This window comes from Cyanistes caeruleus, chromosome 10 (assembly GCF_971803275.1).
Source record: "Cyanistes caeruleus chromosome 10, bCyaCae1.hap1.1, whole genome shotgun sequence".
Lineage (NCBI taxonomy): Eukaryota > Metazoa > Chordata > Aves > Passeriformes > Paridae > Cyanistes > Cyanistes caeruleus.
This window is the reverse complement of record NC_141710.1, coordinates 21319155-21343033: the sequence shown is the minus strand read 5'-3', so window position 1 is coordinate 21343033 and position 23879 is coordinate 21319155. Positions and strand designations below refer to the sequence as shown.

Sequence of the window (23879 nt, the reverse complement as noted above, 5' to 3'; positions counted from 1 at the left end):
TCCACTCTCATTATTGTTCCTTTCCAATCAATATATTAAATTACCTTTAAAAAGCTTCCACGTGCAAGACATGACATTTCTCAAAGTCCCATATAGTGGAAGAAATTACCCTGAAAGCCAGGTCCCTCCAGTGAGATGTGTAATGCAACACCAGGGAAGCAAGATCTGCCCTGACCAGCACCTGCTCTGCTGCTCCCTTCCCCTGTATCCCAATGGACACCTCTGGCCAATGTCCTGGCCAAACCCCCCATCACCATGGGATTTCACTGCCTCCAGACCAGGGATGCAAAGTCCTGTGTACCTCATACCAGGGCCAGCACCAAGAAGGCCAGTGGGAATCACCAGTGTCTGCAGAGTTTCACCTCTGTGAGTCTCAGCAGAGACCCAGCCACCCATGCAGGACTTGTCACTGTGCCACAAGAAAGGCCACCTGTGGGACAGCCAGGTGCTGCGAAGTCTTTGCAGCCCAACAGCAGCTTGGGGTCAGGAGGAACCAGTACATCTTACAATGAAGGGAAACTGAGCCAAGCTGTGGACCAGTCCCTTCCTGACACAGGGGCATTTGATATATGGGTCAGGAACAAAGCGTCCTGTTAATAACAGCTTGTTTTGTGCCGTGAAAAACATGCAATATTGGGTTCACAAGCTGAATTCCAAACTGCCTGGCCATTTTCCCTTCAACTTTCCAAATTTATTGTAGTATGAGAGCTTGGCTCTCTTTACAGTGTTTAAGTGACTGACACATCACTCAGTCATGGAGACTCGCATACCCCATCTCTGTCGTGTCCGAGGGCAGAGCCAACTCTTGTACGAGCACACACTGCCCAAATTCGACATCTACCTGTGCATCCCCTGGACAGTCAATTCCTGCTGAGCCCTCAATTATCAATCTCCTTTTATTTTGCTGTGCTGCAGGCTTCTCTACTACCTTTCTCCTTCCAAAAGCAAATTGGCTTTATCACCAACCCTCCCAAACACAGTGATTAACCCTGCAGGCATCTCTGGAATATGGATGCCACAGGAGCCACCATTGTCAGCATCTCCCAAACTCACAAGGATCAGAGGTAAATTCTCATCACTGTTGGAGGTGAGAGAGACACCTTCACCCTCATGGCAGGTGGCCTGCTGTAGATACATCCAACACCTGCCAGGCAGAGGGACCACCTTGTGTCCCAAAAGGGTGAAGAAAAAAGTAACTGGGGAGGGAGGGCAGGGTGTGATGTTTGGCCTTGAAGCAAAGCCTAGAAGAGGCACCACTTGTATCTTTGGCCTCCATACCCTTCCCCTGCTCTAGTCACTAGAGAATACTTCTTCCCTTCCCTTTTATCAGTCAGGCTCACAGATTGAATGTTATCAATTGACAGCTTTAAAGCTAAGGAATTGTATAAATTAAATACAGTCTGAAGCAAATATACTGAGGAGCTAGAATTTATATACACACTAGATATGGGAGCTCTTAGTTATTACCCACTTAAGGCTATGGCACTGATGAATGGTAAGGCCACCCCATCCCTGAAGGCACTTTTCATTACCCACAGTATAGGAATATTGAGAGAGTGTGTGTGTATGTATCCAGCATGACTGCTCATTTCCATAGTTCTCCATCAGGTTTGCATTCAGTTTATAAAATAAAAAATTACTCCAGGGACACATTTCACTCATTCCAGAACCCTTTCTCTCTCCCTCTCCCCCTCAGCCCATATCCTGGCTGCCTCTCTCCTTCTCACAGCCCCGATACTGTAACAATGCCTTTAAATCTGATGGTGCTTATTAAATGAAACAACTTAATTACTATCAATATATAATGTTGTGTACTTCAGCCTCAACCAGAGGCGTCTGATCCCATTCTGCTCCTGACCTTTAATGGCCATCAAATCAAAGTAATTTTGGTCAGCTCAGTACAGCTCTGACACATGCCCAGGTCAGGAAGATGAAGGGACACTAATCTACCATGTTACCCTGCCCATTGTTTAATACCTTTTTCAATAGAATCTAATAACTGGAGAAATGCCAGTTTTCTGTCTAGTTTGGGTTAAAACCTCTTGCACTGAAAATAAATAATTATGGAACATTCTGAATAGCCCAGGGTTTACATAATTGGTGCCTCTTAGAGCAATATTCCTGCCTTTGAAGTTTGCAAGGAGAGGAATTTAGGAATTCAAATCAGCGGCAGCGCTCCTGAGTGTGCTGCACTCTCCATCTTGGAGGGGCCAGCACCAAAGCAGGCTTAATTAAGGGAAGTGAAAACCACTTTCGATTCACCAAGGTAACACAACAAGTGCATTGCTTCCTCTGAATTGAGGGGAAAATAGCAGGAATGCTTCCACTCAACGACAGCTATTCTGCAGGCTGGGACTCAAGTCCTCCGGGGAGGGGGGAGAAATCTGTCATAAAATAACCAGTAAGACAGCACCCCATGCATAAAGACAACAGGAGTGTTTAGGTTCAAGCATTACTATTTATACATATTGTTTCCCTAGTGCTAAACAAAACAGGTTTTCCCATGCCAAAGCAAGAGATGCTGCCAGGAGAACTAGACACCCTGTCTGGATGGGACAAATAGCTTGACCTATTGACAGAGCAGCTGGATGCAGCAATATTTTACAGCAGGCTCACTTTGCTAATGCACTTGCATCAGGTCACTCTGAAAGCAACCCATGCTCTAGAAAATAAAAAAAAATAATTAAAACCCCCAGCAACTTAACCACTGCACAAAAACATCACATCAAGGCAGATACTCGCTCGCAAACCAGCCCTGGCTGCATCAAATGCAAGGGCAGGAAACTGGGGAAGCATTCAGGGATTGCCAGGTTTCAAACCAGCCCTGCCTCTGTGCTGGTGAAAGAGGGAGGCTACAAATCATATCTGCCCAGCTTTTGAAAACACCCAGTCACGGAAGCTGAGCAGAAAACACAGAAGGATGTTTTTGTTAATTACCTGTTTCTCCACTGCCCATTCTTTACCTGAAGTCATTAGTCATGTAACAGAGTGGGCAGGTAACAAAACACAGCGACACAGATTTATAGGGCATCTCTCAACCCCAGGGTCCTGCAGCAGCTTTCAGGGTTGGGATTACATCATGGCAGAGCTCTTCAAAGGCTGAGGGGCCAAAACCGCCCTTGGTGCAGCCTCCACCACCCCGCAGGTGCCGCTCCAGGTCATGAGGAGTTTTGCAGATCCACAGGGACAGGCTCCATCCCTGCCAGCCCCTGTCCAAGGGGAGCAGAAGCAGGATGTGCTGGGCTCTGTGCAGCTCAGCCTCTGCACTGTCCATGCACGGGAAACAGGGAGGAATGCCATCAGCTCCAGAGGAGTTGTACGGGTGTAACTTAGAGCAGGATTTGTAATCAATCCTCACCCAGACACTTACTTGAGAAGGAATTCAGGGTTTGGTTGTACGTACACCAGAATCACTTCACAGCCACTGAATACATTTATGATGTAATTGAATCCCTCAGTGATTTTTCTTAAAGACAAACCTTATCCATTTAGGGTTGATTCTGCATCATTAAAGTTAATGGGAGTTTTGCCACTTACTTCAGTGACAGTGGGGCTGAGAAGGGAGTGGGGCAGAGCAGATCACTCCACACAATGCATCAGCTGTCAGCTTCTCCAAGGGCCAGGACAGCAAAGTTTACTCTTTCAGGACACAAACACTGGGACTTGATCAGGAGTCTGTGACCATGCTTTGCCCTCATCCAGGCTGAAGTAAATCCCGAGGGCAGCTGCTGAAATCAGCAGAGAACCAGTCTCAGCCTGGGCAGTGGTCAGCTGCACACAAAGATGTTTCAGCACTGCCATTATGTGCTTCCCCCCACCCACTTCTGCAAGAAAATTGTATCCTCTTTCCAGACACAAAGCTGAAGTGCAAAATAACCTTTTGATTCAAAAGTAAGCACACAAAAGCATTTTTCCTCATAAACTGCCATGCAAACCTTTTCCCTGGCAGCCGTTCTCTGTGTCCGATCCCACATCTGTTTGCCCTGAGTGGAAAACACTGGTGAGTTTAAATGGCATGAGTCAACTCCCACAACCAAGAATGGCACAGCTTAGACCACCAAATCACAGCTTATGAGTCTTTCCTAGCATATTCTGAGATAAAAGATCTCAGTTTTATTCAAACAGAGCCAAACCCCGCTGATACCTAATTTTGCTTCTATTACCTCATTAATAACCTACAGACATTTGCAGCTTACACTTCTTTATGTCTGCATTGTGGTTGTCATACCAAGGCACGAGGGCTATTTCTTGTTGTATTTGTTTTGGGTTTAATTCCCAGTTCTAGTCTATGCCTCTGCCACCTTTGCAGGGCTGAGCTCAATTAACCCTTTTGTGTTCTCTTTGCAGTGAGCTGCAGCAGCCAATAAGCAACACATGGTCTTCTAACAGTATTAATGTACACATGCGAAAATATTCATTGACAGCTTTATGTAGCGTGGCAATCACTGAAAGTGGCATTTAAAGTACAAAAGTGGCATTTAGTAGTTGAGTGTAAGCACATGTTCATGTGTCAGTTAATTGCAAGTATGCTTAAAAATGTGTATTTTCAGCTAAAAACAAACCTGCATGTTTAACAAATACTTTTCATATTGGTCAGACTGGCAAAACCAAAAATAAGTTAAAGTAATTTGACCACATCAGGTAAACTCCTTAAAAAAAGGCTTTAAATGAGGGATAAAACTGTTTACAAGTTTTTAGCTGTAAAATATTTCTTTTCTTCTTGTATCTTGCCAATATCAATAAAGAAACAACATGTATAAATATATATAAACAGACACTTGGCATAGGAACACATTTCATGAAATATGAGTAATAGAGCAGGAAAATTCAAAGTATATTTCTTTTTTTACTGTACCGAATGGACAGGTTACTGTAAAGAATACATTATGTGCAGAAGGATGAAAATACAAAGTGCATGCAGGATACGTAGGATGTGAGCAGGGTGTTCATTTCCAGGTAGAAACGCAAACATTTTGGTTCATTTCAGATCTCACTTACACTGCACTATTTGGTGTCATTTCATTGACTCCCATGTATTTGGACTCGAGTCCAGCAAAGCACTTAAACACATGCTTAGCTTTAAGCGCACAATAGTCCCCTTGAAGTCAAATTAAGCACATATTTACGTGCTTTGCTGGATCAGGGCCATACTACAGATTTACACAGATGTAAGTGAGCTCAGATGAGCTCAAGCCACAATGTTTGTGTCCAGATTCAAATCCAATTGGCAAATGCTTTCAAAAGCCGGAGGTATTTGGATTAGGGGTTTTGGTCCAAGCCAATCTGTAACTTTAGTACCTGAACCCGCATTTCTTGTGCGCCCAAGACTCCCATCGGCATTAGTGGGAGCTTTGGAGGCACAAGAAGTACAAGAGCAAGACCTCTGGGACTAAAGAGCCAATTTACTTAAACCCAAATTATAACATTTTTTAACCTTTAGATTAAACCAAACTCCCACCAGAGTTCAGCCCTCGCTCCATTACATTTCTCACCCAGCATTTGGATTTTTTTGTTTATCGTATTACTATTGCTTTTGGCCAGCATTCACTTTATTATATAACATTAACCTAGGAAAAACTAATGGGCACCATCAAATAGCTGTTAACATAAAGCACTTACAAACAAGTGCCATTAGAGGACCAGCAGACAGCACAGGAACTCATTTATGTTACATCTGTTAACATTGGATAAACACAGATTTGTGATTTTTAAGCGGGGAATGATGCCTCAGTCTGGTCAGAAATTCATTTACAGGTTTTTCACAGACTTCACAGGTCCAGCAATGGGGTGCCACACACTGAACCCCCAGCTATGGATACAGCAGCTAAGAGGTGCCAGAACACACACTGACACTCAATTTCACCCACCAGCCTCTAACACCACCAGCTTTTTCACCTGGGGCATCAGACACACATCAGAGTCCCCCTTTCTGCATGGAAAAAAAAATCTTCAAAGCATCAGGCACAGAAGTTATCACCTCCCACTCTGCGGCTCTAGCACACCCTGCATGGATCAAGAGGTTTCTGCTTCTGGTATTGCTCAGAGCAGAGGTGGCTGCTGGCTTTGGGAAGCCTGTGGTTCCCATAAATGTGGGAAACACCAGCACTGACATGGGAAATCCCCCTAACCCAGCACAAGAAGCTGGAAAGGCCTTTCAGCAATTCCTTCCCTCTCCAGGGGTTGCTCCTTATCAGCAACAGCCTCCAACACACCTCTCACCTTTGCTGTGGTCAGAAAAGCCTCTGTGGGCCAGCTCTGCTGGTTTTATCAGACACCCTTATAGGATTAGCACACCTTTTCTTGTTTATTAACCAAAACCAGAGTGAGGTGGTGCTATTCAATCACCTCTACCACTGCAAATGCAACAGGCAAAGCTCTCACAGCACACTGTGAGCATTGAGGAGAAATGCAGGCCCCCTGAGCATCCTTAGAATGATCTCCCTTCTCACACACTACTGACCAGGGCAGCAGGAAACTAAAAAACACACTGAATGCTGCTGCTGCCTGATTGCCACCTGAACCTGCAGCCAGAAATTAATTCATTTTTCCCTTTTTTGTAAGTGTTTCTATACATCAAGGAAAGTACATCAAGAAAAGACAACATGGCAGAATCATAGGGCTGGAAGGAGAAACAGAAGAAGTGCTGGCATTAAAGTAAAACTAGATGTGGCATCCAAGACCAATTCCCATAACATTTTAGCTATGGATGGGGAGACTGTGCTGGGAACAGAGCAGTTTGTCATTCCCCTGAGCTAATCTCCAACATGATCTGAAAAAGCACACAGGGGAGGAAAAAAACCTCTTCCTCCCATTGCTTTGGGATTTTGTAACCAACACTGAAAAAAAAAACTCAGTTCCAGTAGACACAATACTAAACAAATTAAAACTTTGCAGGGAAAAAAAAAAAGTAGTTATTTCTCCAGGAAACATCAAACCATTTCTTGTAGCCTCTGCCCAAATTACAGGAGAAATAACATTTTGACACCAGGTCTGGGATGACACCTTGAGACTCCCGTTACAGAATGTACTTACACCCAGGAGATGGAAACACCCCCAATTTTGACTTCAGGCAGCAAAAAAGCAGTAGCACACTTTGCCAAAGCCCAAAATCACCCCCTGGCCCAAACCCACCTCTGCCAGGAGCAGCATCTGAGACCATGACTCCACTCACAGCTTCACCTGGAGCAGGCTGCAGAACACATCCGTGGTGTCCTACAGGGCAAAGCGCAAAATACTCGGTGGATAGAACCCCATCTTCTGCCCGGCACAGAACTGACCTTTCTGTTCCTTAATCACCTTGCAAACAGGTGGAAAGTATTGGAAGATATTTCACCGTGATGTGACACAGCTGTGTGGAGCTCAGGAGATGCACAATCACCCTTAAAATCTTTCTTTTCTCTTGCTACTGAGTGATCTTCACCCCTGTATCTCTCAGCAGCCGTGTGTCCCATCCCTTCTCAGGCCATCTGACACATCAGGTGCACAGACACACCTTGTGAGCTCCTGAAAACCTGAGAAAGCCTGTTGCAATCAGGGCAAGAAATCAGCTGGGCAGCCTGGGCACTTGAAAGTCTGTAGAGGACAACATCAGGTAGGGCACAGTCCCAGTTTGTTAGCATATAATTACCAAAGCAGACGTCCTGCTCTTCCCTATTGCTTTCTGCTTTTTTTTTTTCCCCTTGAAAAAAAATATACCTTAGTTAACTGCCTTTAGGTTTAACTTTTTCTGAATGTTCTTCCCTCGAACATTCAGGAAACCAGTAATGATATAACTCCAGTCTAAAATTTACTTTTCCTCAGATGGTGTTGCACATCTCAACAGAGTTTTTAAGGGTATTATATAAATTTTTAATAATCACCAAGACCAGTGTAGCTGAAATACTGGAAAAATATCTTAAAAACTGTTATAGCACCAAGGGCTAGAAAACACAAAAGTGACTGATGGGTAGTCCTGATAATTCTGTATATCAGGAAGTGGAATGAGAGATGGATAGATAACATAATGTTGTTATATAGCCACAAAAACAAGCCTATAAAGATATTCCCAGAAATTAAAGCCTGGGCTGTCTCACCACGATTCTTTACTGTGAAATAAATGATACCTATGGAAGAATTCAAACCCCAAGGACATGCTGAAATACAAAAAGGAGAAAAAAAGTTCCTTATTTTAAAAAACTGAAACTATTTTCCATTTCTAAGTGTTAGACACTAAAGACTTTGACAGAGTGAAGATTGCCCTGTGTCTGCTTTCTCCTCCTCTGGATGGATCCCAGGAGGAGCAGCCAGCACTGAGTCCATCCCCTGCCAAAGTGGGCTCTGCTCTCACACCAGTTTTACACCAGTTTAGCTCCTGTGCTCTGGGGCTGCTCCCCTAATGTTCTAAGAGTAAAAAAACCCTTCGAGCCAGTGCTGTCTGTGAGGCTCCTGCAGCTGACAGAAGGTACAGGCTGGGGAAAAGTTCTGTCTGCTCCTGCTCCTCTGATGATTGAGGAAAAGGCGTCTTGGACAAGAAAGGGATAAGAAGGCCCAGGAACGAGAGAGTTTGGCTGAAAACCCCACCAGCAAAACATACTTTCTCTTGCTAGCCTCATGCAGAATATGTCTTCAAGCTATTGGCAGATTTGGACATACATAAAATATCTTCTGCTAATACATTTTCACGTTAAGTTGATCCAGATCCTTTCTGAAATTAGCTACCTTCTTCCAGCTAATGTGTATTAGCCATGTACTTCTATTAACTCAGCCCAGTGTCAAAATACAGCAGTAGAGGTTAATATTTGGACATAGCTGTTTTTCTAGCCATTCATATCACTTTTATTTCCTTTCCTTTTTTGTTCTTCCCTTAACCTCTTTTTTTAATGCTGTTAAATTCCTTGCTCTCATTTTTGCAGGAGTTCAGCCTTCCAGCCCACTCTCTGATGCTGTTAGACATCAGCTCAGGCTCAGATTTATTACTTCTGATATGTCACTGCTCAGGCAGGGAGCCTAAAGCAACACTGCTCCCTCCAGCCCTCGCAGGCTTCAGCTGGATCCTCACCGACCCACGGAGCAGAGCTGTTTCTGCAGCAGGAACACAGAGGGAATATGTGGACCTGAAGAGTAAGGGCAGCACCTTAATTTACACTGAGCCTCTGAAATGGGAGACTAAGAAGGAGGTCGAGATGCACAGAAGTGATTTAGCCAGGTTAGCTCACTGAGATCCTGCACAAATATATTTATATATGTTTGTATATAACTTGTATAGCACTGGGGAAGGTGAGAAAAACAGGAGAACAGCATATTCAGGGCCTATTGAGTATAAGGAAAGCACCAATCATCTCTTAAAACAAATGCCCCTGTGCAGAATGGTGCCAGCAGAGCTGATGTTTTTACCTCCTTCTGCTCAAGGGTCTGACAGCAATCCATCAGACATGTCCCATTTCCCAGTCCTCTTCCCCCACCATTCCTGCCTCCTCTCTGGTCACCTCCAGCTTATTTCCAGTGTGACCTTTGCTGCTGACAGTGAGACACAGCCCTTCTTTCTAGGAGCATTGGCAGGATGAGTGTGACGGCTGCAGTATGCACAAGGTGCACAAGCAAAGTGGGTAAAAAGACATCAAATATTTTCTTATTCTCTCTGCTCTGTGCCACCAGCAAGTGCAACATATGAAAAGGAAATAAGGTCATTGGAATGAATATTCCTTTTTTTTTTTTTTCTCTAGTTTCTTGACCTTTTTTTTCTCCCTACAGTGGTCTCTGCATTCCCTTGTTTCACTCAAGCTGCATAAATAGTACTGAGCACCAATGAGGTCTAAATTCTGTTTAAAACCCCAGAAAGGGCTTTTAAGGTTATATCTGAGTCCTTGGACCAGTTAGAACTGGAAGAAGAAATGTCTGTGATTTAGTGTCTAATAAACAATCTGCCAAGGTCAAGATAGCATCTTCTCCCATATCCATAACAACTTCCCTCAACATTTTGAGCTGTTGCATGTATCAGCAGTACTCCCTCCAGTGCCCAGCCATGTTTAATTTCCCATCTATAAATGACTTCCCAAAGAGAAGTGGGTGTGAATTATTACATTGTAAAATAGATTTTTAAAAGATGAGCCATGCCAAGTGTAAAATAGTTATTGTGTAAGGAGCAAACATAGTGGAGGTTTCTCTCGTGAGTTCTGTACCTAGGTTTACACACAGCCAAAAGACAGAGGGACAGGTGATTTTAATAGTTTGGCTTAGAAAATGAGCCTGGAGATTGTGATGATCGCCTCACCTGTAAAAACCAGGGCTCTTAAATGTATTTTAAATTAGAAATGCTTCGCCCTCCAAAAATAAGTGTATGTCGCTCAGCCCTGGACCTGGGTCAAACTATTCCTGTTTATTTAAAGGACTATCCCTTCCAAGGGCTATCCAGCCACGCTGGGCTCAACCTGCAGCCTTCCACAGCAGAGCTGAGTGCTGCTGCCATGTCCTGCCCAGTGGTCTGATCCATTCTGGGACCCTGGAGTGTGTGGCACTGCTTCCCACAGCAGATCCAAGCGCTGTAGCACCTTGGCTTCTAACGTTTCTCCCTATTTACAAATCATTATATCGAAAACCGTTATGCTGGTAACAAAATTGCAATCAGAAGTCTGGAAATTGCTAAATAAAGCTCATTTTACTGCTTAACTTCAAGGAAAACCATAAAATTATCAGTCCTGTTTTTCCTTGATATATTTTCTTCGCAGTTTGCGATGCTCCATGGGGTATTTCGCTATGTGAACTCTGTGACGGTTTGGCTCCAAATTATCCGAACATAAAACTGAGCTTACGGAGCCTCACTCAGAGGTTGTGTGGACCCTTTTTATTGGCAGGGACTTAAAAAGAACCTTAATAAACCTTATAGGCTTGAGGGACTTTTTGGTTGCTGGGTCTTGCCAGCCACACTGCTCAGGTCCCTCTCGCAGCGCCCGAGTGGAAAGCGGGCTGGAACCACAACCCAGGGATTTTATAGGGCTGGATTACCTGCCGGCACTGCCTTCTTCCTTCCCTGAGAATCTCAGGGCTATTTTCTTTGAAAGCAAGCAGGTGATGCTGCAAGGATACTCATAACTTAATGCAGCTTGATCACCCAAGATTATGGACACGGCCAAGACTAATAGGGTTGGCTAAAACAGAGCCAGGGGGGCCATTTGCTGGTAGGGGGAAAGGGGTGGTGTGATTAAAGCTGAAGCACATCCACCCGTGTGCAAGCCATGGAGTCCTGACTCTGTGGATTTTCCTTAAAGCATCCATTTCTCCTCAGGACTTTATTACTGCCTCCAGTGATGCTGTAATTGCACGTGTAGGGCAGCAGGCCCCAAGTTTAATCTGCATTTCTCAGGGCCTAAGCTCTGTGCGGGCTGCCCGTGTTTGCACAGAGCTCAGCACAACAGGCACCCAGTCCTGGCTGCATTCTGTGGTTGCTGTTTTAATTCAAGTCATAATAAATAACAATGTCAGGTTGGAAATAAATCTTCTGTGTTTGGTCCATGACTGATCCTTCAGCTTGGTGCACGGTAGAAGCCCCAGCTGGGAAGGTTTGCTGCATCCCAGCCTGGGTCTGGCTCTGCACCACCCCTTCTGGCCCTGTCTCAGCTCAGTTTTCACTCAGGGCATTGGTACAGTAGAGATAATTTCACCTTTTCTCTCATTCTGAGGCTGGTCACTGATTTTAAAGACACTGCACAGGTTTATTCACTCAGATCTCTCTGATCTGCATCATCTGGAGTGACCTAGTGCATCATTTCTTCATTTCTCAGTTACCTTGACTTTATTAGGAAACACAAACTCCTGGACAGTAATTATTCAGGCAGAGAATAGCTGCTTAATAGCATTTTCTCAGGCAGCCAGTGACTACTGAAATATTGCTTTTTATATGAACTATAAGAATCAGGACAAACATCTCATGCTGTTTATATTTTACAATTAAGAAGTCTTCATTACTGCTGTAAATCATCATTATCATGGAACAGTAACAGTGAAACAGCAAAACCATAAAGCAGTGCAGTTAGCTCAGATACAGCTGATATCACTTTGCTTTTCAGTGTTGTATATTCTTAGACCAATGCTCCATGCCAGTCCCTGTAGCCAAAAATACATCAAGAGCCTAAAAAAAGTAAAATAGAAACATCACTTCAAAATTATTTCAAACAACATATTTCTTTTTTTTTTTTTTTTTCCTTTATACAGAGCCACAGAGAGAATGGGAAAGACTAAAACTCACCAAAAGCATTGCTTAATTCCTCACCAAGGTGCAAGTAAATAAAACGTGCCACGGTAAGTTCAAATCGCAAAGAGTTTTCAAGAGGGGAAGGTTAATCATTTCTGTCAAACGCTGAAAATGTTAAATGGTTTTTAAATCAAAAATATAGGCACCACCAGTGACTCAAGCTGTGCTTTAGACATGTTTGGGGTGATTTTTTTCCAGCAGTTGGTGCTTGTCTCTCACATACCTTCTGTTTGCCTGAGATGAAATCGGGAGGCAATAAATGGAGCGCTTACTGGAGGAGCCAGGTACTTTTAGCAGCAGAACTATTTGTTCAGAAGGTACAAATTCAGGCTATTTGGAGAACCACAGTCCTCATAATGGAGAGCCCTGCAGTGCAAGGCAGGGGGGCTGGACCCCTCCCACACCCCCCAAGTGACCAACACAGCCCTCAGAGGTCCTCAACCCATGGGAAAGATGGGGCACGGTGGGAAACAGGGATTCAGAGTCACCACAGTCCCCCCATCAGCAGTGTTCATATTTCATCCTAATGGCTAAAACGGCTCTTAAATGAGGCCAGATTATAGGGCCAACCTAATTCACTTAGACTGATGTAAATCCAGGTATCTGTTACAGCATCACATGTTGGGGCTCACCACAGAGCAAAAGCTGCTGATAACCCCCCCGCCCCCAAGGATGAAGGGAAGCAGATTCCTCCCAGCCAGACCCAGTCCAAGGCCCATTGAAGTCGGTACAAGCTCCTTCAGCTCCAGTGGGTTTGGGATAAGGCCCGCAGTGAGCTCTGAGCCAGCTCTGCTGCCAAAACGCAAAATCCTTTTCCATTGGCTTTGCCAGTTTGGTGTTAATACATGTGTGAAGGAGCTTGGGGCAGGGGGGGAAGTTTTTGAGGGTTTGTTTTTTTTTAAACTGTGGAATGATTTCACCCTTGCCAGCCTGTGGACTTTGTGCAAAAGAGCAGGAGAGGAGGCGGGAGATCTTTCTCCTGAAGCCATCAGCTCCCTGCTGCAGCATCCCAGCAGAGGGTGGATGTGTCCATCACAGCATCCCTGGGTCCCTCAGGCCGGCTTAACCCCCTCTCCGTGCTGCAGAAGGGCAAATCTAGAGCCATGGGTGGGCATCGGTGCAAAGCCCTGCTCACCACACCCAGCTGAAACAAAAGGAGGCCTGATAAAACACGGGGTGTGGGAGAAAAGTATCCCTCAGACACCAGTGAGCCTCCCATCCTGGTATAACAGGATTTGCTGCAAGCTGCTATCATTTCTGTCCCGTTTTCCCTATAAAACAACACTGCCCTGAGCCAGGCTTCAGCTTTCTCTGCCACTCAGCTTTCCCCCACTGCCTAGTTTTATACTGCACATGTCCCACACAAGATGCTGTTGCCCCTTTGGCTTTCCAGGGGAAGGACTCTGCCTTCCTGTGGCTTTCAGAGCATGTAGCCCAGCCAGTCTCAGAATTAAACTGGGGCTTTTCCAGGCTGTCTCAGTATAAACAGTTTCAGTAGGGCACATGTTACACGGTAAGATCATCCGAAACCAAACATTTTCCCACTGCACACAATAAACATCCATAATAAATTACATTATACAAAATATATTTATGGCTAATTTTTTAATTTAAACCACCTGGGAAATTTTTGTTAGGCTGGTTGATACGAAGGTCTCAGTATTCTGGTAATCTAATGATATCTAATAGACAAAATAGTATGATGTTACAGCAGTCTCAAAGCTTTCATTTTCTGTATCCCTCTCAGAGATCTAACTGGCAGAACCCATATTTTTTGAAATTTTATACATAATTGGTGATGCAATTGCCAAAAATAACGTATTCATAGAAGTCTTGCTCTTCTGGTTTCTAACTTACTGTAATCACGGAACAGAGCAGCGCACTGCTTTGCAATGGAATATGGGTTTGGGTCAGGGAGCAAGGGCTACGATTGTGTGGCAGTTTCCATTCTGTGGATTATTTTACAGGCAATTTAAATTTAGTTTGGAGTTTAAACAGGGCTAAAATGTAGTGCACCCATTCAGACATATAAGCAATTCTTCAGAAAAGGAATAAAGCTGTAACTTGGGTATATTTCTTTCCTGAACCAAAATTTTGCTCCAATATAAGATTTTCTAAACAAAAGCTATCGGTGTCAAAGGAGACAAGAGTGCTTCTGTTGCATAAATTAAGCCCAGAACCGCTATCCTTCCACCATAAAACTCTCATGCTCATCACAGATCAGCCAAGAATTCCAAAAAATACACAAGATCATCACAGATCTCTCTCTCTAGTCAACACAAATCCCAGCTCAAGCCGTGCTGCGGATCTGCAGTAAGCACTGGCGGCTTGGTAGTTGCTGGACTCATTTTAAAGTGCAGCCCATAGCTTTAGCTACTTCCTTGCCTCCTGTTGTTCCTGGGACTTGGAGGCCATGTGGTACATTTCAGCCTTAACTCTGAATTTCCTTTATTCAGAGATCAAACTCTGACATTCCCTCAAGGTAATGGGGGTTATGTCGTTGCGTGTATCCCAGTTTAAAAGATAATGCTTCACCGAAACAGACCACAGCATTAAACCCTGAAATAAAATGAAATGCATTTCACTTCCTAACTCTTATTGCTGGATTAACTCACATTTCTTTCTCTTTGTTGCATATTTAGCACCAAATACAATATTCATTGCAGGCTAGCTTCCCTCCTCCCACACCTATCCGTGGCTGCCCTTTCTTCCAGCAGCACTGGAGAAGGCAATGCCTCGGCACAGCCTGGAAATGTGAACAAAAGGGAGGGAACATAAAGTCAGTGAGTGATCATACAGGGTTTCCTTATACCCTGAGCATTTTGATTTTTTTTATTTAAAATGGCAGTGCAAAGAGACAGGGTCCTGGGGACAACATCCACTTCTCCATCCCCTTCCCCACCTTTCTGTTTCTCTACCAGCAAACACCTCCCTCCTGCAGCTCCTGCAGAAAAGGAGTCCTGGAAGTGCTTCCTGACACTCACTGGGCTGTATCATGATCTCTGCTGGTCCTGCCTGGGTGTTAAGAGCTGCAGCAGTAACCTGTTGCACAGAAACACGGCAGAAACCCCCTGAAAATCCATCACAGAGCAGTGATCAAACTGCTGAGCCCAGACCTTGTTCTCTGTATCCAAACCTCAGCTCCTACACCCTGTTCCTCCTTTCCATCTTTGAAAAAGCCATCACTGCCTTTGCCCTCAGACCTGGGCACTTCTGAGGGTGCCTGGGATCCAGGTAAGCAGTGCTGAGGATGGGAAACACTTGGAGCCAGATGTTGGTTCTGTGTTGTTGGAGCTGAACATGGGCTTTTTAATGACCATTTAGTTTTTAAGTGCATTCCTGTGATCCCAGCCTTGAGCTTATGTCTCCATATGAAACTGCACTGCTTTAACTGGGTGCACAGATTATAAAATCAGGAAGAGTGGTCTGGTCTGCTACCCCTGTATAACACAGGCTACAGGAATTCCCTAAATTAATTCCTGTTTGGATTAGCTCATATCTTTTTAGAAAAACAGCCAACCTTAATTAAGACAAAGGAATTCCACTGATGTTGAAACCCACCCAGCTCTCAGTAAACAGTTTTACTGGTTAAAGACTTTCACTACTTAAAACATAAACTGCATTTCTAGTCTGCATTTGTCCAGCTCTAGCTCTGTCTACTGAATAACATGACACTTGCATCTGCTAGGTTGAAAATCATGTGGGATTAAACCTCTTTCTGCTCTTCATAAACCACTTCTTGCCTAACTAAACTGATGTAAAACTGATTGTATTAAATTACAGCAAAAGAACACTGACTTGCTCCAAAAATGACAGCAAACCTAGTTAAATTTTAAATAAACAAATATTATGAATTCTTGGTTGGAAACCTAAGTGTCTGAACAAGCCCTTCCAAAGCTAAAGCACATTTGTTTAAAAAGTGGTTTACTGCAAAGCAAGGCAATTTCTGTGGACAAGGTTTCATTAGCTGAGATTTACAAAACTCCATCTGCTTCCCCACTGCCCTTTCCTCATCCACCTCGGGCTGGAGCAACCACCAACACTTTCTTTCTTCCACCACATACCTGTCCTGGCAGAAAATTCATCCCAAATTCTTCTTCAGCAGCTTTATCAGGGAGCTGTGCTCCCCAGGACAGGCAGAAACATCTTCTCTTCCCAGCCACCTTTACTTCCATGGGAAGGCAATAAATATTTTACAATAGATATTCCTGCCACGGAAGCACACAATTATTGTATTTGGGAAGCATCCCAGGGAGCAACACCCAGGCTGCTGCATATCAGAACTGTGCTCCCCACATGCATCCAGAACGTTTCAGAGCCTTTGTGGGTGTACAGATATTTGTGTCAGGACTACAAGCACCCCAGGAACCTGTGCATACCCCAGTCTGTCTCTAAATTATACACTGCACATACATTAATTACAATTACAAATGTCACATGGGTTTACCTGCTCTGTTTGTGCATGCACAGACATAAGTACTATGCACATAAATAAATATATCTCCATGGCATAAGCAGAAAAGCATGTTCTGAACACACATGTGCGCACACATCTCCATAAGCACAGCCACATCCACACTTAGGTGCACTTAAATAAGTAGGAGAATAGGTGAATATGAACACTAATAGCCATTTATGGAAACAACAATGAAAGCTGTCCCTGGAGCCTGCCTAGGGTAGGGCAGCCAAAATGATTGAGTATGTACAGGGCACTGCTGCAGCAATGGCACTCACTTGGGCCTCCTTTTAGAAATGATTAATATTTAACCGACTTGGTGAACCTGGCTTTGGTTTTAGTTATGATTAGATAACAGGGTGCACAGAGCTGTCCCACTGAGGACCTGCTGGGATGGCCAAGCAGCTGCCACTCGTGCTTTGCAAGAAGACAGACAGAAAATGGAGAGGGAGAGATAGGAGACAGTGAAAACGAAAAAAAAACCAAAAAAAACCAAAAGAACCCAAACAAAAGTGCTCGGCTCTGTTTGTGTTTAGAAAGAAAAGGGGGAAAAGCAGCCTGAGAGGCCGGTGTAATAAGATGCTGTAGCTTTCATGAAAGAGGTGAAATAATTTTAAACACAGACACACAATGAGTTTATTTATTTAGAAAGTTGTTAAATAGAGTCTGGGAATTCAAATATTCAATGTTGACATTGTACAGAGCTGGCAGGGAGCCAGCCCCAGCTCTCCAGAGGGACCCAATGGCCACGGCGCCCAGGCCCTCGCCCCTCCCAGCCCACTAACTAGGTAAAAGCCATTAGTTATACCCACAAGCAATATCTGAATCCGAGTCAAATAATGTTGCCTCAGCCAGCCAACTTCAAAGGCATGTAAGTGTGTTTGGCTTTTTAGTGCTGGAACTGCAGCAATATGTCACACTTTTGAAAGAGTTTTGTAAACAGTTCCTTCCCCTTTGTAGAAACATTTCTTAAGTTCCTTGTACCCCGTGTAAACAGCGTTAATTAACAAGGGTTACATTTTTCATTTACAAGCGGGGCTGTATTAATAACGAGCTCGTCTTTTGGACCGTCCTTTTCCTTTGTGTCCTTTCTCTTTTTGCCCGGGGAGCAGCCGGGAGGCACCGCAGAGCTCAGCCCTGCGCTGCAAACTTGGTCCCAAATTCAGGGGTGGCTGTTGGCCCTGAGTAAGAGAGAAGGATAGAAAGTGGGGAGAGGGGGAAAAAAAAAAAAAAGGAAGGAAGGAAAAAAAGGGAGGAGAGAAAGGAAAAGAAAGGAAAAGAAAGGAAAAGAAAAGAAAAATAAAGGAAAAGAAAGGAAAAGAAAGGAAAAGAAAGGAAAAGAAAGGGGAAAAGGAAAAGGAAAAGGAAAAGGAAAAGGAAAAGGAAAAGGAAAAGGAAAAGGAAAAGGAAAAGGAAAAGGAAAAGGAAAAGGAAAAGGAAAAGGAAAAGGAAAAGGAAAAGGAAAAGGAAAAGGAAAAGGAAAAAAGAAAAGAAAGAAAAGAAAAGAAAAGAAAAGAAAAGAAAAGAAAAGAAAAGAAAAGAAAAGAAAAGAAAAGAAAAGAAAAGAAAAGAAAAGAAAAGAAAAGAAAAGAAAAGAAAAGAAAAGAAAAGAAAAGAAAAGAAAAGAAAAGAAAAGAAAAAAAGAAAAGAAAAGAAAAGAAAAGGAAAAAGCAGAGGAGGAGAGAAGGAAGGACGGAAAGGCAGAAAGAGGGAGAGAAAAGCCACACGCGCTCTCCGCCCCGAAAAGGGTTAATGAGGCTCCGGGTGAAAATATGCCCGGCATATAATGGGATTGTCTGGCCCGTCCCCGCAGCCCCCGTGCCCGCGCGGGAGCCGCCCGGGGACAGCCGGGGACAACCGGGCCGGGCCGAGCCGAGCCGAGCCGAGCCGAGCCGAGCCGGGCCGAGCCGAGCCGGGCCGAGCCGAGCCGAGCCGAGCCGAGCCCGGTGCCGGGGCGGTGCCGACCGGCGGCAGCAGCGGCCGGGCCGGGCCGGGCGGGGCGGGGTGCGAGGGACCGAGGGACAGAAGGACAGAGGGACCGAGGGACAGAGGGACAGAGGGACAGCGGCACCGCCGGCCGGCCGCGCTGCCGCCCCTCGCCGGGCCCGGGCCATCGGCAGCCGTGCCCGCGGCGGAGGCGATGGCAAAGCGATGGCAAATAAACAGCCGGGACACGGCAAACATCTCCCTGCTCGAAAACAAATTCCCGGACAGTCTTAAACAGGCAAATAAACTCGCCGGCTCTGTTTTTCAATCAAGCCTTTTAAGTACTAGACTGAGGCAAATTACAGGCGCAGGAAAACCTGCTGAAACTTAGGAAAGTGCTATGTTACTATCTCAGATGGTTAGAGGGATCTGGATCTACCTTGACTGCACTAAATTGCCTGTAAAAAAGTGGCGATAAAGTGTAAAAGTAACAAGTGCCTCCTTATTCACGTGTGTTCCCCTAATCTGATCACCTTCTGTCTCTTTATGAGGCTGCTGGGTGGCTGGGGCTACCCCGGGCCGGCTGCAGGGCTGCGGCGGCCCGTGCTGGGCGGGGGTAATTCGGGGCTCCGCTTTCTCCGGGCGGGCACAAACCCAGCCGGGTGGAAAAGCAGCTGCCCCGGGAGCGGGGATGGCCCGGGAGCGGGGATGGCCCGGGAGCGGCGATGTCCCGGGAGAGGCGATGCCCCGGGAGCGGGGATGCCCCGGGAGCGGGGATGGCCCGGGAGCGGGGATGGCCCGGGAGCGGCGATGCCCCGGGAGCGGGGATGCCCCGGGAGCGGGGATGGCCCGGGAGCGGGGATGGCCCGGGAGCAGTGATGCCCCGGGAGCGGCGATGCCCCGGGAGCGGGGATGTCCCGGGAGAGGCGATGCCCCGGGAGCGGCGATGTCCCGGGAGCGGGGATGCCCCGGGAGCGGGGATGCCCCGGGAGCGGGGATGCCCCGGGAGCGGCGATGCCCCCGCAGGTGCAGCCTCCCCGCATCCCGCACCGCTCCCCGCAGCCCGCTGCCTCCCGAGAGCGTGGGGCCACAGCGACTTCAGCGTGTGTTTTACCTTATTTTTACAGCTGGGCATTTAAAAATTCACTGGCTATTCCCCGCGTGGCTCTTTTTGTTTCTTCCAAATTATTTTTCTTTTCTTTTCTTTTTTTTTTTTTTTTTTTTTTTTTAGGTCGGGGGGCAAAACCTCAAAATTATTTTTTTAGCAGTTTTACACTGAGGTCAAGAAAATACCCTTCAGGTACTCTCCCTTAATTAAGAGGGAAAAGCTTCCCTGTGTATTGGCGACCGTCACGCAATCGGGGCGATTTTTTTGTTTCATGTATAAAGCAGTAAAAGTGAAATAATACAAGAAATGCGCTTTATCCCGATCTGTGCCTTTTTCCACGTAAAAAGGGTAAAGGCTGCAAAATATTTTCCTATTCCTAACCCAGACAGAAAGAACTGAAAAGCTAAAACCTTCTTCTCTCAAACGACTAAATTAAAGAGGTCGTCTCCAACCCTCCTTCCACTTGCCATGAAACTGAGACTCTCTTCGGGGGGGAAAGAAGCAGCTTTTCGGAACACAAAAAAGAAATAAATCCCGGCTTTCTAAATATGATTTCCTTTATGAGTCGATTGTAACCGAAGGATTATTTAATGCAACACATCTGTCTAGGAGGGGAAAGTGCTGCTGCTGCTGCTGCAAGACGCGCAAAGTTTGCCGTGGATCGGATCTCGCCCGCGGAGCTGGAGCCGGAGCAGGAGCAGCAGCCCTGAATCGCTGCTCAGCGAGCAAAGCAGGGGAAAGGCGAGGAAACCTGACGGATTTTGTCGGGGATGGGAGATTATTTTTCCCCGTAATTAGCTCCAAAGCAGGGGTAGAAACCTTGAGATTTAAAAATATGTATGTTTTCAAATTGAGGGCGCTGGATGATCCACTTTAAGATCACCTAATCAAACGCAGGTTGCTGCTGTTGTTCAGGTTCACAGAAAAGCTGATGATGATCCAGAGACATCTTTCACTTCCCCTTTTCCACGCTTCTCTATTTTTCGCCCCTTCACAAATAAAGAGTAAATAAGCATCTGCTTTTTACGTCACGCAACTTATGCAACATTTCATCTGACTTTTTTTTCTCCTGCCCATTTTCTTTTTCACTCGGGAACGTGACTTGCCATCGCCATGGATATCAAATGAAACTTGCCCAGATGTGTCAGAGAAAATAAAGACATCAGTTGCTTTGAAAATAGGACGCGAAAACTGGCGAAGTTTTGTTGTTGAATCCCTCATTTAAAAAAAAATAAATAATAAATATATATATATAAAGGAGCCCCAACACTGCAGCAGTTAAAAGCAGAGATCCCTATCATAAAGGAGAAACAGATGGGGTGAGCGTAAGACAAATAATTAAGTAAGTCGGGCTTTGCGTGTGGACGGCCGAGCCCTCGCCTCGCGGAACACAGACCTTCGGGCGGCCAAACTGTGTAAAAAAACTGCTGGAAAAGCGCCTGAAATTACAACATTTACATCAACTTTTCGGGGGTGACTCCAGCGGGCTGGGAAGCGCTCGGTGCTGCCCGGCGGCCCCGCCGTCCCCCGCCGGACCGCGCGGGGCATCCCGGCCCCGCACATCCCTCTCATCCCGCATATCCTGCACATCCTACACATCCCGCACATCCCGCACATCCCGCATATCCTGCACACCCTGCACGTCCCGCACATCCCGCTCATCCTACACATCCTGCACATCCCGCTCATCCCGCATATCCTGCACATCCTACACATCCCGCTCATCCCGCACATCCCGCATATCCTGCACACCCTGCACATCCCGCACATCCCGCTCATCCTACACACCCTGCACATCCCGCATATCCCGCACATCCCGCACATCCCGCACATCCCGCACAACCCGCACATCCCGCACATCCCGCATATCCTATACACCCTGCACATCCCGCACATCCCGCTCATCCCGCATATCCTGCACATCCCGCATATCCTGCACATCCTACACATCCCGCACATCCCGCACATCCCGCACATCCCGCACATCCCGCACATCCCTCATATCCTGCACATCCCGCACATCCCGCACACCCTGCACACTCCGCACACCCCTCACACCCCTCACACCCCGCACACCCCGCGCCTGTCTCGCACACCCCGCACATCCTACACATCCCGCACACCCCGCACATCCTACACATCCCGCACACCCCGCACACCGCGCTCCGCTCCGCTGCGGGAGGAGCCGCTCTTGGGCTCCAGCCCGCGGGCACGGCCCGGGGGTGCCCGGTAGCTCCGCTCCGGCTGCCTGAGCCCGGGGCTCGCCGCCTCCCCCGCGGAGCCGCCGCTGCCCCTCCGCGCTCGCCCCCCCTCCCCGCGGCCCCCGGCCCTGCCACAGCCCACAGCGCCCACTATAGGGCCCGGAGCCTCTCGCACCCCCCCTTCCCCGACCCCCCCCCACTCCAGCCCCCGGCGGCGGCAGCAACTTCCAGCGCTCGCCACTGAACTTTTCCTCAACTCCTTCCCCACCTCCCGCCGGCCGCCGCAGCCCCCGGCCCGGCTCCGGCCGCCGCAGCCCCCGGCCCGGTCCCCGGCGCCTCCGCCGAGCCGGGCCGAGCCGAGCCGAGCCGGGCCGAGCCGAGCCGAGCCGGGCCGAGCCGAGCCGGGCCGAGCCGAGCCGGGCCGAGCCGAGCCGGACCGAGCCGAGCCGGGCCGGGAGGCTGCGAGGGGATGCTGCAGGTTGCCTGCGAGCTCCGCGCCGCACCAGACATGTCTATGCAACATGGCAGAGAGGGAGGGTGAAAAGCCAAGAGAAAGGGGTATTGCACCTACTTGCGGCCAGCTTCCTCGCCCTGCCCTTGGATCGCATGCTGCCAGTCCCGCGGCCGATGCTGGCGTGGGCTTGGGGTGGGGGGGGCTTTTTATTTTTTTTCCTCCAGGAGCTTTTCCTCCTTTTTCGGTCCCCCTCTCCCTCTCTCCTCTCCCTCTCCCGCACACACACTCTCCCTTTCTCTCAATCCCGGCTCGCTATCTCTCCAGCATTGTCAGTTTGGACACCTTCGCACATGCGCACGGGCGGCTCCCCCCCGCTCTTCAACATTTCAGCGCCGCCAAAAAAAAGTTTGCAGCGATCCATCACCGCCGGTGGGGACCCTGACAGCCGGCACCGGGGCCGGGACGGGCCGGGACGAGGCTCGCAGCCTCCTCCGGGCTCCGCCACCGCGCAGCCGGGAGGGGTCACAGCGGGGGAGAGCCGCGCTCCCGCGGGGCACGGGCTGGGGGGAGAAGCGACACCTCTTTTTTATGCCTTTTTTTTTTTTTTTTAATGGGATATCAATAGTGTTCTGGAATTTTTGCAACGTTTAAATAGTTTATTCTCACCCGGCAGCGATTACCGTAGATCTTTCCGCATATATAGGCAGAGAGATATAATTTGATTACATGTTTTATTATGTATGCGTACCATGAAATCGTACACTTTCCCGGCGCGCACACTTTTTCGCCACCTTGAACTCTGCTCAGCCACCACCGGCTGGGCAGAAAAAAAGCGTTTTAAAAACAGTAACATGGACCGCTCTAATCTGTTTTAATTACAGGGTTTGCCAATCAAAGAGGGAGCGCGCAGAAATTGGGAACTCCTTTAGGGGATGGCTGTGTCCGAGATATGAATCAATCCAAACTACGTATAGATCTTCCCCTGGTACAACCTCCTTGCATTAAACAGTTTTGTTCAATACCTTCCATGCGCTATTTATGTTCCCATTAATATCTGTTGCAAATCCTGCCAGACACCATAAAAGAAAATTACAATCTTTCAGACTCGGGGCTGCGCCAGTACATACACGCTGCTCAACTTTTTGTTTTAATAAAATCCTCAGCATCTCCCCTTCCCCCTTCAATCCCACCTCCCACCCCCCTGCTGCCGGTGCTGCGGATCGGGGCCGCCCGTGGAGCGCCTCCCGCCCGGCCCGGCCCCCCCGGACCCCACCGGTGACAACCCCGCGGGTGGGGCGGGGGCACCGCGGATCCCCCGCTGCTGCCCCAAACGCCCGGCACACAGGCGCAAACACTTGAACCCGCACTGCGGAGCCGTCCTTGATGCCAGTCGTTCTTTGTCGTTTATAACTTGGATTTTTCTTTTTTTTTTTTTTTTTTTTTTTAAGGACACGCAGCTTCTCTCTGCCCACTCCACATCCCCCCGCAGCCGGGCAGGGGCAGGAGGG

General features: G+C 47.2%; 1 protein-coding gene across 4 annotated transcripts in view; it reads right to left on the bottom strand.

The window, feature by feature from the left end:
* The window catches only part of MECOM (MDS1 and EVI1 complex locus), a 330408-nt gene extending 307685 nt beyond the window's left edge, over positions 1 to 22723 (bottom strand). For 3 of the 4 annotated variants that reach the window (XM_086843339.1, XM_086843341.1, XM_086843342.1), the window contains exon 1: positions 22489 to 22723. In XM_086843339.1, coding sequence (XP_086699465.1) covers positions 22489 to 22525 — 37 coding nt within the window. In that variant the 5' untranslated portion in view covers positions 22526 to 22723. The remainder of the gene's footprint in view (positions 1 to 22488) is intronic. The other variant, XM_086843340.1, reaches the window with a different exon arrangement.
* Between the last annotated feature and the right edge of the window lie 1156 nt (positions 22724 to 23879).